At 62.0% G+C, this 13,263-nt stretch overlaps 1 protein-coding gene across 1 annotated transcript; it reads left to right on the plus strand.

Moving 5' to 3' along the window:
• Nucleotides 1-1,965: 1,965 nt before the first annotated feature.
• SNTA1 (syntrophin alpha 1) lies at nucleotides 1,966-12,281 on the plus strand. Its single transcript, XM_068700400.1, has 8 exons — nucleotides 1,966-2,275; nucleotides 4,405-4,590; nucleotides 9,426-9,615; nucleotides 9,707-9,914; nucleotides 9,996-10,126; nucleotides 10,832-11,028; nucleotides 11,106-11,293; nucleotides 11,437-12,281. The coding sequence occupies exons 1-8, from the start codon at nucleotides 2,014-2,016 to the stop codon at nucleotides 11,527-11,529; spliced, it is 1,455 nt and encodes a 484-aa protein (XP_068556501.1). The 5' UTR covers nucleotides 1,966-2,013; the 3' UTR covers nucleotides 11,530-12,281.
• Nucleotides 12,282-13,263: the final 982 nt, after the last annotated feature.

Consider the following 13,263-nt stretch of genomic DNA (forward strand, 5'->3'; position numbering starts at 1 on the left):
CGAGCACCGTGGGCAGCCGGAGGTGTCGTTATCTGGCTTGGGAACATGGTTCCAGACCCTGAACGCGAGATTTTCGTTTGTTTCACAAGTGATTAATTTAACTAATGCAACTAACGGCGCTCTATAAATAGGCCGGTGGGCTTTGACACAGCTCCCGTCTGTGCCAAGAAATGAGGCTAATAATAGCTGCTTAACCACCGAGTCCAGGGGAGCGGGGAGATTCTGCAGGGAAAATGCCAGGACAGGCTCCGGCGTGCAATGAAAACCAGCAGCAAAAGTGGCACCAGCCCCACGGGCATGGGGACCCCGGGGCGGGCAGGGGTCCACACCCTCCACACTGTAACCTGGGGGCTTTGCACATCTGGCCCAGCTGGCTTGGAAAATCCATTTGGAAAAGTCTTGGGAAGCCACCTCTCGTGCCCAGCCAGAGCTGTCGTCCTTCACCCACCTCTCCCGTGTGAGTTGTGCTCACAGCACCTTGCAGCAGGAGCATCCCCTGTGCTGGGATGCGGGGACCCTGAGAACACGCGGGGTGAGGGCATGCCTGGGGAACCAAGCCTCCAGGAAGGTCCCTAAAACAGCAGCCCCTCTGCTCTGGGGACATCAGGACCCCCAAATCGTCCCGCAGGCCTGTCCTCCCAGTGTGCTGACACCTCGCCTTGGGTCACCATCCCATGTAAGTAACTGCTACGATTGCTGAAGGACTACAAAGGTGCTGAAAAAGAGAGGGGAGAGGGGTCCCGCAGCTGTGCGACCACCGTGTCCGTGATACAGGCTTCCTGTGGTGACAGCGGTGCCTGTCCCCGAGCACGGCTGGGCCAACAGCTCTGCCGTGTCTGCAGGACACAGGGGGGCGATTCGTGGCATCCCACACACCCCTCTCCCCTGCTCTCCATGTTCTCGCACTGACAAAGCCCACGCTGGGTGACTCGGGGGAAATAAATGATGCCGTGGGTTGGGATGAGGCTGCAGCTGCGGGGAGGTGAACTCATCCCCAGGCGGGCCCTGGGGGCCCAGCTGCTTTCAGCATGCCAGCAGGATGGGGCGAGAGGAGGTTTCTCCCTTTACATGGGATCGCTGTGCTCTGCATTGCTCCCTTCATCCACGCACGGGTGTTGTATCCGTGCTGCCAGGGCTGAGCAAGCCATGCCAGCAGCTCAGACGGGGCCGTTCTGCGGCACTAAAGCAGCGTTCCCAGTTCTGCTTAACCAAACTCCAACAGTTTTTTATAAAAAGAAATGTAGAATATTTGAACTGTCTGTTTCATAAGGACCAAACCTCCAGGGTTTCCTTGGATGCAGCCTCACAAAATCCCACAGCTGCTGGGGAGGCAGCGGGATAGGAGGGGCGTTTTTCCTCCTCGGTGCGTGGATGGGGAAGGGCTGCACCCCCCGTCCCTGCAGCCCCTGTGCCCGTTCCAGGTGGCTGCCACAAAATCCTTCTAAATCTTGGCGTTTTGCACAGGCTGGAGCTCAGAGACCTCGGTAGCCCCAATCCTGGAGGCCTCTGGAGCTGCCCCCACGGAAGGGGGTTGCGCCGAGGGGTGTTTTTTCCATCCTAATTGCTGCCACTCGGTTGCAGCGAGCAGTGCAGCCGTGCCAAGGGCAGCCCAGCGCCGTCGCTGTGCTCCAGAAGCGGGACGGGCACGGGGGTGGCAGGGGACACCCCGAACACCCCCCCCGTGCCTCCCCTGCCCGACAGCAGCTCGGGGGGCGCCCACCCCCGGGCCGTGCAGGGAGCAGCCTCGGAGAAAACCCCGGGGCCGCTCCCGGCTCCTTTGGGTCCGGAGACGCGCAGCGGGGCGGGGGGCGCGGACCCCGCACCCCGACGACCCCCCCGAGAACCCTCCCCGGCCCTTCGCGGGGCGGCCCGGCGGGCGGTGCGGAGCCGTCCCACACCCCCAAAAAAAATAAAAAATAAAAAGCCCAAGCCCCGCAGCGGCCGGGAGGCGCTGCCCCCCCGCCGGGGCGGGCCGGGGGCGGTGCGCGGGGGGGCGCGGAGCGGGCGCGGAAGATGGCGGCGGGCAGGCGCGCCCCGCGCAGCGGGCTGCTGGAGCTCCGCGGCCCCGGAGGGCGCTGGCTCCGTGTCCTCCTCACCCTGACCGAGGACAATTTGGGGGTGAGCCCCGCCGACGGCCCCGGGCCCGGGGAAGCTCCGGCGGCGCAGCTGAACGGCGGCGAAGGGGGCTCCGGCGTGCCCGAGGCGCTCGCCAACATCAGGCGCACGGTGCACGTCGTCAAGCAGGACGTGGGGGGGCTCGGCATCAGTATTAAAGGTGAGGGGGGGGGGGACGCTGCCGTGCTCCGAGCGGCGAGGGTGAGGGGTGAGGGGTCCGGGGGAACGGGGAGAAAAAGGGGGGTGTCGGGCAGCGTCCGAGCGCAGCCGCCGGGGAGGTGGGGAAGGGCAGGGGGCTGCCGGGGAGGGGCGGGGGACGCGGGGAGAGGGGCTCCGGGAGCGGGGGGACACGGGGATATGGGGACAGGGGCTGCGGGAGCAGGTGGGACGGGCACAAAAGCTGCCCCTGGTGCAGCCGGGCGGAGCGCTCCGCCCGTGCGTCCTCGTCTCCGGCGTGTCCCCGTGTCCCCACGTCCCCGTGTCCCCGTGTCCCTGTGTCCGAGCGCCTTCGAGCCGCTGCCCGCCCTGCACCCGGCTGGCTCTGCCCGAATTTGGGGCTGGAAATGTCTCGGGGCGAGGGTGGCTCCTCTGGCCCCGTCTGGCTTTCACGGGGCTCTGAGCTCTGTTGGAAACTCCGTGCAGGGGGAGCTTAGTCCGGGGGGCTGCCCCCGTGCATGGCCAAAGGGGGTGGTGGGGCTGCGTGCTGGGGGGCCCGGGGACGGTGGCAGCGTGGCTCTCGCCTCCTGACGTGGCTTCCCCTCCCCGGAGCCTCCAGCTCGCTCCGTAAGCGGGTGCCACAGGGAGGTTTTGTGCCGTGGGTGTCCCTGTGCGGGGACTGGGTCAAAACCCAGTGCTGTGGGCTGCTTTTTGGGATGCCGGAGCTCGCCAGCCCTTTTGGGAAGCGAAAAACCCCCCTTTGCAACAACCCCTTGGCAGAGAAGCTGCCGCTGGCTCCGAGGCTCTCCCAGGAAAGGAGAAACGTTACTTGGTTCAGCTAAAACTTTATTTTTGCAGTGACGTATGTGGAAACCAAGGAGCCGTAATCCAAACTGGGAGCTGCAAAGCGTGACGGCTGCTTGGGCAGCCCAGGCTCTGGGTTGCTCTGCCTTAACTGGGGGGGACACACACGGATGCTTTCCTATTCCTCATAACAAGCAGCCCCCTTCTTGCAGTTTAACCTTGCTTTCCTGCCCTGAGGGGGTGTGGAGGGGATGGCGGGGAAGGGAGCTGAGGGGCTCCGGCAGCCTGGTCCCCCTCGTGCCAACCAGCTCCTGCTGCTCCTCTCCGTGGCCCAGGGGTGGAATGGGGCAGGGCGAGGGGCAGAACCTGAACCAAACCCTTCTGGCCCTAGCGTTGTGGCTGGGTCCATGCCCCAGCCAGCCTAAGCTTTTTTTTTGCTCAAGTTTCTGGTGTTTTGGGGTCAGGGTGCCGTCCTGCTGGAGCCACCGTGGATGCTCCTGGCAGCAGCTCCCCCTCTGTGCACGCAGCCCGGGCTGCTGCGAGGGGGGGCTCAGCAGCTCGGAGCACCCCCACGGGGGCCTCTGACAGCTGATAACCGGAGCCCTTTGCTCCTCGAGCGGCTTGGCAGAAATCTGAGCAAGGAAATGCCTGCGGCAGGGCCGGGAGCAGCCCCGGGGTGGTAACGCACCGCTGGGCTCTCCCCCTGGGACGAGGGATCCTCCCGGGGGGGCTCCTGGGGACAGGGTGTCCCGGGGGGCGCGGGGCACGTCGGGCACTGCTGTCCCTGCTCGCCACCCTGCTGCTGGAGCTGCTGCTCCTGCGCCTGCAGGCTGCTCGCATCTCCCCACCGGTTCAAAAGTTAATGTGCAAATTGATCTCCTTGAGCTGCCAGGAGGCTTGAATAGCATCCTTTTAGGCTGCAGAATGGAAAGCAGCAGGTAAATAGAGCCACTGGGCAGAGGGGAGCAAATACCCAGGTCGGGTCGCTTCTCCCTGGCTCTTTTGCCTCTCCAAACTGATCCATTTAGATCGTGAAGTCCTCGGAGCAGGGATGGTTGCTCAGCACACACAATTAATAGTGCAAATAATGTCGTGTTTTCCTGCCAAAATTGATGGGGAGACAGCCAAGGTATGTGTTTGCTCCACAAGGAAATCTGCAAGCATTCGGAGGTTTTGTGGGAGCAATTATCAGCTGCCGTGAAGCCTCATGGTATGCTGGGTGCTGCCAGGGAGAGATGCGGAGGGCAGCGTGGTCGCTGCAGGGCTGGCTGGAACCCGGGCATCCCCCTCTGCACATCCATAACCGCTTGGTTTCCCTTCTGTTCGAAGGTGGCCGAGAGAATAAAATGCCCATCTTGATATCCAAGATATTCAAGGGGCTGGCGGCGGATCAGACCGAGGCGCTGTACGTGGGAGATGCCATCCTGTCCGTGAACGGCACCGACCTGTCCGAGGCGACGCACGACGAGGCGGTGCAGGCGCTGAAGAAGACGGGCAAGGAGGTCGTCTTGGAAGGTAGGGGCCGAGGCGGCACCGGGGGGCTCCTGTTTCTGGGCTGCCGATGCCCCTCTCTGCAGAGCTCCTGCACAGCCACGTGCTGGGTGCCCACCCCGTGACACTCCAGGGTGTGCTGGAGCTGAGCAGGGAGCCCGGGGGTGGCACAGCATCTGCATCGCCATTTGCATGCTCTTTTAAATGGAAAACAAAATATGCAGAGTGGCTTCTCTGCTCATCCGGGGAGCCGGAGGGGTGCGCTGGGTGCCGGTGGCTGTGTCCCAGCTGCAGGGACCACGGGCAGGCTGCAATGGGAGATTTGGGGCAGGTCTATGGGGCAGGTGACATTTCTGTCCTACTGCTGCACCCCGAGGTCCTCAGTGCCAGGGCTGGTGGTCAGCTCCGTGTTCTTCCCCTGGCTTCCATTTAAATCCACAGCTTTGGCCAGAGTGGGGCCGCGTGGCTCTGCGGGCTGCCCCAGGTGGTCTCGGTGCCCGAGACACTTTCTTGGGCGGTTTTAGGGCTGCAGGTCCCACAGGGAGGTTTTCGGCTGGGGGCAGCGCTGTGGGCTGTGCCCGGACAAAGAAGAGCTCTGTGTCTTCTGCTGTGAGCAACCTCCGCGGCGCTTTCCTCCCTGCTCCTTCCCCAGATTGTGTCATCTCCAGATTTTCAGTTTTCGCTTCGCTCAGCCCTTTTCTGCTGTGGGTTCCTCCTCTCCTGGGAGCCGCAGAACCACGCTTCAGCCTGAGGAATGTGCTGCTCTGCACAGCTGCTGGGAGCAGATAGGGGGTTATTTTTTTTTTTCTGACCAAAGAGAAATACAAGAGCCTCTTTCTCTGGAAGTCTCTGAAATTCCTCCCCGTGGCCGCTGCACTCAGACCACCCTCTCTCTGTCATTTTCTTTTCATCCTTTACTTTGGCATGGGCTTCCTTTCTGCTGGAGGTTCTGCGGGAGGTGGAGATGGGCTGCCCTTTCTCGAGAGAACAACTCCTCTCCCGGACCAACCTTCTCCTGGGGAGCCGGGTGGGTGCTTCCTGGTCACCCTGCCGGGACGCACCTACATTTTTGCAGAAGCCGGGCTTCCTCCAAAACGAAAGCTCCCAGCGGGCACACTTCTGCTCCAGGAGGAGAGCTGGGCTGGCTCCTGCCGTGATGGTTTTGGTTGGTTTGGATCGATGCTGTCGATCTGTGGCACGGTGCTGCTCGGGGTGCTGTGGGCAGCTGCTGGACGTCGCATGTGCGCACGGCGTCTCCATCTCCGCTCCTTTCTGAGTGCAGCAGGGCTTGGGGGCAGAGCGCTGCTCTGGAGCCAGAGGGGTGGTGGCAGGGGACTCCCCGGCTCCTTTCTTGTCCCTGGGTTTGCTCCAAGGCTCGGTGAAAAACAGCACGAGGACCTTAGCGTCCAGCAGGTGCCTTCTGGTGCTGACTTCTCTCCCTCGCAGAACCCTGTGCCTTGGCTCTGTGCAGGGCTGGCTGTCCCCTGCTGTCCCCTGGCCCCGCAGACAGCTCCGGGCCAGCCCTGTGCTGTTTCAGTTAGCTCCAGAAATGTCCCCTGTGTACCCCAGCCTGGCACAGAGGGTTGGTGACATCTGTGCTGGGACGGCTGGGGACAAGGACAAGCAGCAGCACGGGGTCCCCGCAGCCCCTGGGTGCTCCCCAACTCTTCATTTAGCTCAGCCTTCCCTTACGTTTGCCAGAAATACCGAAAATGAGTCATTCAGCACGGCCAGCACGTGTTTACACCACCTTGCTCCTCCCAGCCACGCTTGTTCTCAGACCTGGAGCTTTAAGGGCGGTTCCCAAGTGATGTGCCAGAAGGAAACGAAGCTCTCATCTCGCTCTAATTAGGGGAGCAACCACACGCGGCAGCACCGGCAGAGTTTGCACGCTCCTCGCGTGGTCACTGATCGGGGTGGTGAATTCAGGTGGAACCCCAAAACGGCCGAGCTGAGCACTGAAACACGTCGGTCCCAGCGCCAGAAGTGCCCCACGTGCTGGATCCGGCCCCGCGTGGCAGTGCCAGTCCTGGCCGGGCGCGATGACGTGCGGAAACCTCCCGGCGTGCCCTGCCAGGAGGCCTCTGCGTGTGCCAAGCTGCCATCTTCATACTTGGAGGAGGAGTTTGTATTTATATCACACTGTTATTTCAGGGAGAGGCGCTCTGCCTGACCTTATTTTTCCTCGTTAGATTTTTATTTATTTTATTTTTTTGGCGTTTGTATCCCTGGGTATAAAGCAGTTCTCCAGGACTTGTTTGGCCGAGGGATAGCATGGAAGGTTGAAATTCAGAAAAAAATAACTGTTGGGTGCCCGGATCCGGCTGCAGTGGTTGCAGAGGGTGGAGATGTGCATGGTGTGAGATATTAAATAGCCGCAACGTTCAGCTGGCCCTGGAGAAATAACCACAGGACCAAAGTGGCTGGAGGTTTTGGGATGGCAGTGACCTGTATTTGCGCAGTGGAGCAGAAATCAGGTGCCCACGGGGCACTGGGGCCAAGCATCCTGGCTTTGTGCCTGCCGGAGCTGTGCAGGATTGAACCCGCAAGAGCAAAACCCCGCTCTGAGAAGCTGCGGCTGGGCTGTGCCCTAGGAAGTGCCGCACGTGCTCACGTGGCTTAACCACGGCCATGAACCACAGCAGGAGACTTCGGAGCCACCTTGGGATGATGCGGAGGTGGTGAGGGTCCCTGTCCTACCTTCACCTCCCCTCCCCTGCCCCTGGCAGAGTGTGGGAGCCTGCCCACCTCTGCCTTGTGATTTCATCTGCTAGTTTCATGCCGTCGGTCCCGGTGTTACTCTGAGGCAGAGAGGAGCCCACTGGAGCTGGGATTAGGACCGCATTAGGGCTGGAGCTGGGTCCCCAGGACCTCTCTGGAAGCCTTCCAGATGTGATGGCCGCTCCTGCAGCCGGAGCGCTTTGGCTTGCGATGCTGTGCAGGTGCTGCTGGGACGCTCTTGCCTCTCGGGGACAAACAGTGAGGCCCTGGCCAGCAGCGTAGCTGTGAGCATCTTCGCCATACGTCCGTGCTGTGATGTCCACCTTGCAGCACAGCACATGGATGGGGCTGTTCTGAATGCCTAGGGGTGGGTGCTAGGATCTCGGGGTCCTGCCCTGAATTTTTTGGGGCGCACCAGTGTCCCCTGACCAGCTTTGCAGCCTGTCCTCGGGGCAGGGACAGAGCCAGCTGGCCTGAGGTCACATTTCACATGGGCGCGGTGGCCACGTGCCCATGTTATGGGCTCTGCAGTGTGTGTGCTGGGCTGGGGGTCTCTGGCACAACTCACCCAGGGCACCCCCAGGGCAGGACCCCTGCACCCCATCCCTGCTCAGTGGAATTTCTCCTGGAGTTAGGCAGCATCGCCCACTTCCCTGTGCCCCTTCCTCCTGCCCTGAGCCGAAGCCATCGGGACGTGTTCCAGCCACGGCACAGCTGATGCCGGTGACGTCCCCTGCCTGGCCGGAGGTGACACACAGGACAGGTGCTGCGGGAATGCTGGAAGGAATTCCCGGGGGTGGCGTCAGGAAGGGAGGGCTTGGGGTGGGGGCAGAGCGGGCAGCGTGTCCCCATGCCCCAAAGCGCTATCGCTGCGCGCGCCGGTGCCCGTGGATGAACGCTGGTCTCTGTGAAATCCAATTAGCTCCCAAGCACCCGAATAACGACGAGTCTGTGCCAAGACTGCTGGCCCAGGGCAGCCTCCAGCGCAGCTCGCATGCCTGCGGGAGCGCGGCGGCTATTTATACCGGGAGGCACGGGGCTGCCACGGGGTGAGCGACCCACGTGCGGCAGCGGTGTCGCAGCCCTCTATAGAGGCGGCTCAGCACTGCGAACGGGGTGAGACGAGGTGATGGGGCTGTGTCCCCCCATGGGGTGCGTCCCCTCGTGCCCTGGGGCTTTGCCTCTCCCCGTGGTGACCCCGCTGCAGCTCGCACGCCGGATTTGGGGATTTTGAGGTTTAGGAGCGCTCGCTCTGGCTTTGCCGCTGCAATGGAGCTGGTCCACCAGTGAGCCACCTTTGGCACTCAGCTGCAAGGCATGGAGTGAAACCAGCTGTGACAGTCTGGGACGTGGCAGCAGGCACATGTCTGTCCCCTGGTCCTTTCCCAAGGGCCACCCAAGGAAAGCCCTTCCCCAGAGCCATCAGCCAGCCCCACAGCACTCAGAGCATCCCCTTGCCCAACCAAAGGATTTTTCCCCATGGTTTGGATCAGCCTTGGGAGCCACTGACCCAGTTTTCCAGCAGTGCCTGTGGGGCCCCATCAATTTGCTGTAACTTTCATCTCCCCCTCTCCTAAACCTCCGGAGCCAGGCTGCGGTACAGCGGCTCTGATGTTTGACTCCGAGTCGCCGGGCACTTAAAGATGATTTCTCGTCCCTGGTTTCTAACTCACCACTCAGGGTTATGTGAGCTGTGCACACGCAGTTCGAGGCTTTTCCTGGGTCCAAGCCATGGTATTTGAGAGCTATTACTGCTTTGTTCCCACTTGGCCGCGGGACCGGCTGTACCAGCACAATTTGGACTGTGTAATTTTGGCCTGGGCTTCCTGCCCGTTCCCCGCCCTGCGCCTCCATGTGCTGCCCCGGCCAACAGGGTCCAGGTTGGAATTGGGTCTGTGACCTGAACCACGTTTAAAAAAGACTTTTTTTCAGCCCAGCTCAGCTCACCAGAGCAGTTGGCAGCGTGCCCCGTGCACTGGTGTGGGGTGACTGCAGACAGAGCACCCATGGGTGTTAGCTCCGGGGGGAGGGGGGAAATGATGGAGGAGGCACGAGGGGTTTTGGCAGTGTGGGTTGGTGCTGGTGGGCAGGATGTGGCCGCCACGCCATGCTCTCACTGGGCGCCCTCTCTCTTCCAGTGAAGTACATGAAGGAGATCTCGCCCTACTTCAAGAACTCGGCGGCGGGGGCGACGGTCAGCTGGGACCCCTCTCCCTCTGGCCAGCAGAAGCGGTCGTCCCCCGTCCTGCCGCCCCGCGAGAGCCGGACCGTCCCGCTGAAGATGTGCTACGTGTCCCGCAAGTGCCTCCCCGCCGACCCGGAGCACAGGTCAGGGTGATGCCACCACCACCGTGCCGGCCACCGCTCGGGGTGCCCCGCGGAGGGCCGGCGGAGACCCAGCGGGGCCGTGTCCCTGCAGGTACCTCGAGGTTTGCTCGGCGGACGGGCGCGTGGCTCTCTTCCTGCGGGCAAAGGATGAGGCCACGGCGCAGTCGTGGCTCGGGGCCATCCAGGGTGCGGCGGGCGCGCTGCTGCCGCGGGTGAAGGAGGAGCTGCGGGCACAGCTGGCGGGCGCCGGCACGGCGGGCGGCAGGGACGTCAGGCACGTGGGCTGGCTGACCGAGCAGGTACCCCCGTGTCCCCCCCACCCCTGCCACCCGCTGCCGAGGGGTCCCTGGCCAGCCCTGACCCACCCCGGCTCCTTGCAGCTCCCCGGTGCCGGCACCAGGAACCTGCTGGCCGTCCTCACCGAGAAGGAGCTGCTCCTGTACGGCAGCCTGCCGCAGAGCCGCGATGCCCTGGGCAAGCCTGTGCACAGCTACCCGCTCATTGCCACCAGGTAGGGTCCTGCGGGTGTCCCCGGGGTGCTGGCGGTGTCCCCGGGGTGGTGGTTGGTGTCCCCAGGGATGGTGGTGGTGCCCCAAGGGATGGTAGCAGTGCCCCCAGGGACGGTGGTGGTGTCACAGGGATGGTGGTTGTGGCCAAAGATGGTGGCGGTGTCCCCAGGGATGGTGGCAGTGTCCCCAGGGATGGTGGCGGTGTCCTCAGGGCTGGTGGTTGGTGTCCCCAGGGATGGTGGCAGTGTCCCCAATGATGGTGGTGGTGGTGTCCCAGGGCTGGCAGTCGTGGCCAAGGATAATGGTGGTGTCCTGGGATAGTGGTGGCACCCAGGGGTGCTGACAGGGCCGCATGGTTGGTGGCAGTGTCCTACAGTAGCGGTGGGGCTTGGGGGACGGTGGCAGTACCCAAGGGATGGTGGCAGTGCCCGGTGGGTGGTGGCAGTGGTCTGTGGGGTGGTGGCAGTGATCTGTGGGTAGTGACGGGCACCCTACGACTTAGTGGCGGACCCTGGGAGGTGGTGGCAGCGCCTGGGGGTCGTGCTGGGACCGTGGGGACAGGGTGTGCAGGGTGTGTGGCACAGCCTGGCGGTGGCAGTGCCCGGGGTGTGTGTGTGTGGGGGGGGCGGCACAAGATGGCCGTGCCCAGCGGCGGGGCTGCGGCGCCCCCTGGCGGCCCGCTGGGGGCTGAGCGCGCCGTGCCGCAGGCTGGTGCACTCGGGCCCGGCCAAGGGCTCGGCGCTGGACGAGGCCGAGCTGGCGTTCGCCCTGCGGGCCGGCACCCGGCTGGGGGTGCAGAGCCACCTCTTCAGCCTGGAGAGCCCCCGCGACCTGGCGCTCTGGACCCGCTTGCTGGTGGACGGCACCCACGGCGCCGCCGAGCTCGCCCAGGAGGTGTCCGCAGGTCAGCGGGGTCCCGTGAGGGGGGATGTGGGGTGGCGGGGGCTCTGCGCCCGTCCCTGAGCCCGTCCCTGTCCCCAGCCTGCAGCTGGAAGGGGCAGGACTGCACCCTGTCCATCCACATCGACAAGGGCTTCACCATCTCCACCACGGAGCCGGGGCTCAGCAAGACCATCCTGCTCCAGCAGCCCTTCGAGAAGCTGCAGATGTCCTCCGACGACGGCACTAAGATGCTCTACTTGGATTTTGGCGGCCCGGAGGGCGAGATCGTGAGTTGGCATCGCCCTCGCTTCCCCCTGGCTCCCTCCGACCCGGGAGGTGCAGTGGGGTGCCCACCCCGTGCATGGCACCCACCCGCTGTCTGTTCTGCAGCCCTTCCCATTGCAAATGTCTCTCTGCTTCTTCCTTGCAGCAATTGGACCTCCACTCCTGCCCCAAAACCATCGTCTTCATCATCCACTCCTTCCTCTCGGCCAAGGTGACCCGCCTGGGGCTGCTGGCGTGAAGACGGAGCGGGGCCCCAGCCCCCGTCACATCTATGCACCTCCCTCCAGGCCAAGTGCAGCCCGAAGCCATCCGGACAGGACACAAAGTCCCCGAGGGGTCCCGCTACCCGCCCCCGGGGCGCTGGGGACAGCAGTGGGGTGACGTCCCTCTGGGATGGCAGCACCAGGACGCCTGCGGTGCCCCCTTCCCCTCCCTGCTCCCACCACGATGCTCGGCTGGAGGAGCCCCCGTGGGAGCCGCACAGTCACCCGAGTGCCTTGTGAGATGATATTTTCTGTACAATGAACCTGTTTGTATGGATGTTTTATATTTATATCACCCCGTTACAAGTGCCGATGGGGCAGCTCTCATCCACCCGCTTTGAACCCCGGGAGAAACCCCCAGGTTCTCCAGCGCGAGGCCGTGTGTCTGTCCGTCCCCCGGGCATGCGTCTCGGCAAGGGGCTGCAGCCTGGGGTCAGCTCCGTGTTGCTGGATAGATGGGAACTGCAGATCAGCTCTTATTTGCCAAATTTTTCAGTATCGCAGCGTGCTATAGGAACCACTTCTCTTTGGGATGGTCACACGGTTCGTGTTACTTTGCCAACTCCTGCATCATTTTATTTCTTGGTTTGGGGGGGAGGGACATCAGGCGGCTGGTGGGAAACAACTTGTTTTATGAACCAAAAAATCCTGCGTGAAAATGTCTCTTTCTTTTTTTTTTTCTTTCTGTTTTCGGCCAAATAAACATTGCAGCTCACACCCAGCAGGAGCCGAGGGTCTCCTGGTTTTGCTTGAAGTGGAAAATCCATGGGTACTGCCTGATGAGTTTCTAAGGGGTCTCAGTGCAGGCAGCATCTGCACATGGGGACAGGAAAGGGCCACGCTCACATCACTCGGAAGTGACAAATTCTGGGTTAGCCTTTTTCTTTTGTCCTGGCCCTGTCCGTGTGCATGGGGGAGACCGGGGTCTCCTAGCAGAGCTGCTAACACTCACACTGAATATTAGCAACTAATCAGCAGCAAATATCCTTTTTTTTCCTAACAATTCCTCGTGCATCTTGTTCCTGTGTGTTAATGTGGCGTGGCTCAGGGTAGTGGGGTGCATCAGTGGTGTTGCTGGTCTTGGAGAAATGAAATCCCCACATCTGTGGGGGGCAGTGCTGCTCCTTGAGTGCTTATTGAGCTGGGCAGCACCGGCAGGTGAGATTGCAGGGTGTCTGCTTCGAGAGGAGCCACTGAAGTTAATGATTTCCCTAATGAAGATGAGCTGGTCCCTTGCAAAGGGGACTCTGATGCAGCCTTTGGGATGCACGGGAAAAAATAAGCTGAAGAAAAAAAAAAGGGGTGAGGGAAAGCAGTCAAAGTGCAAAACTTCCAAGGAAGTGAGGTGCATGAGATCTGAGCAGGAAGAAAGCAGAGGAACATCTATGTGGTGTGAAAAATAGGTCTGATGGGGCACGCAAGCACTGCGCTGCTCTGTCTTGGTGGGACGGGGGGCAGGAGAGGAGGGAGCCCCCTTGGTGCCCTTGCAGGAGCCCTGTGGCTGCTGGCACTCGCTGTCCACAGTGAGCAAACCCAGCTTCTTGCTGCACACCACTGTCAGATTTCCAGGAGGTCTTGCAAAATGGATTTGCAGGAAAAAAAAAAAAAAAAAGGAAAAAAAAATCCAACATGTTACTAACTGCTAAATCAATACAACAAGTAATTTAGAAACAGATGGTGTATTTTTCTATGATGAAAAGCATGTCTGC

Source organism: Anas acuta, chromosome 16 (assembly GCF_963932015.1).
Source record: "Anas acuta chromosome 16, bAnaAcu1.1, whole genome shotgun sequence".
Lineage (NCBI taxonomy): Eukaryota > Metazoa > Chordata > Aves > Anseriformes > Anatidae > Anas > Anas acuta.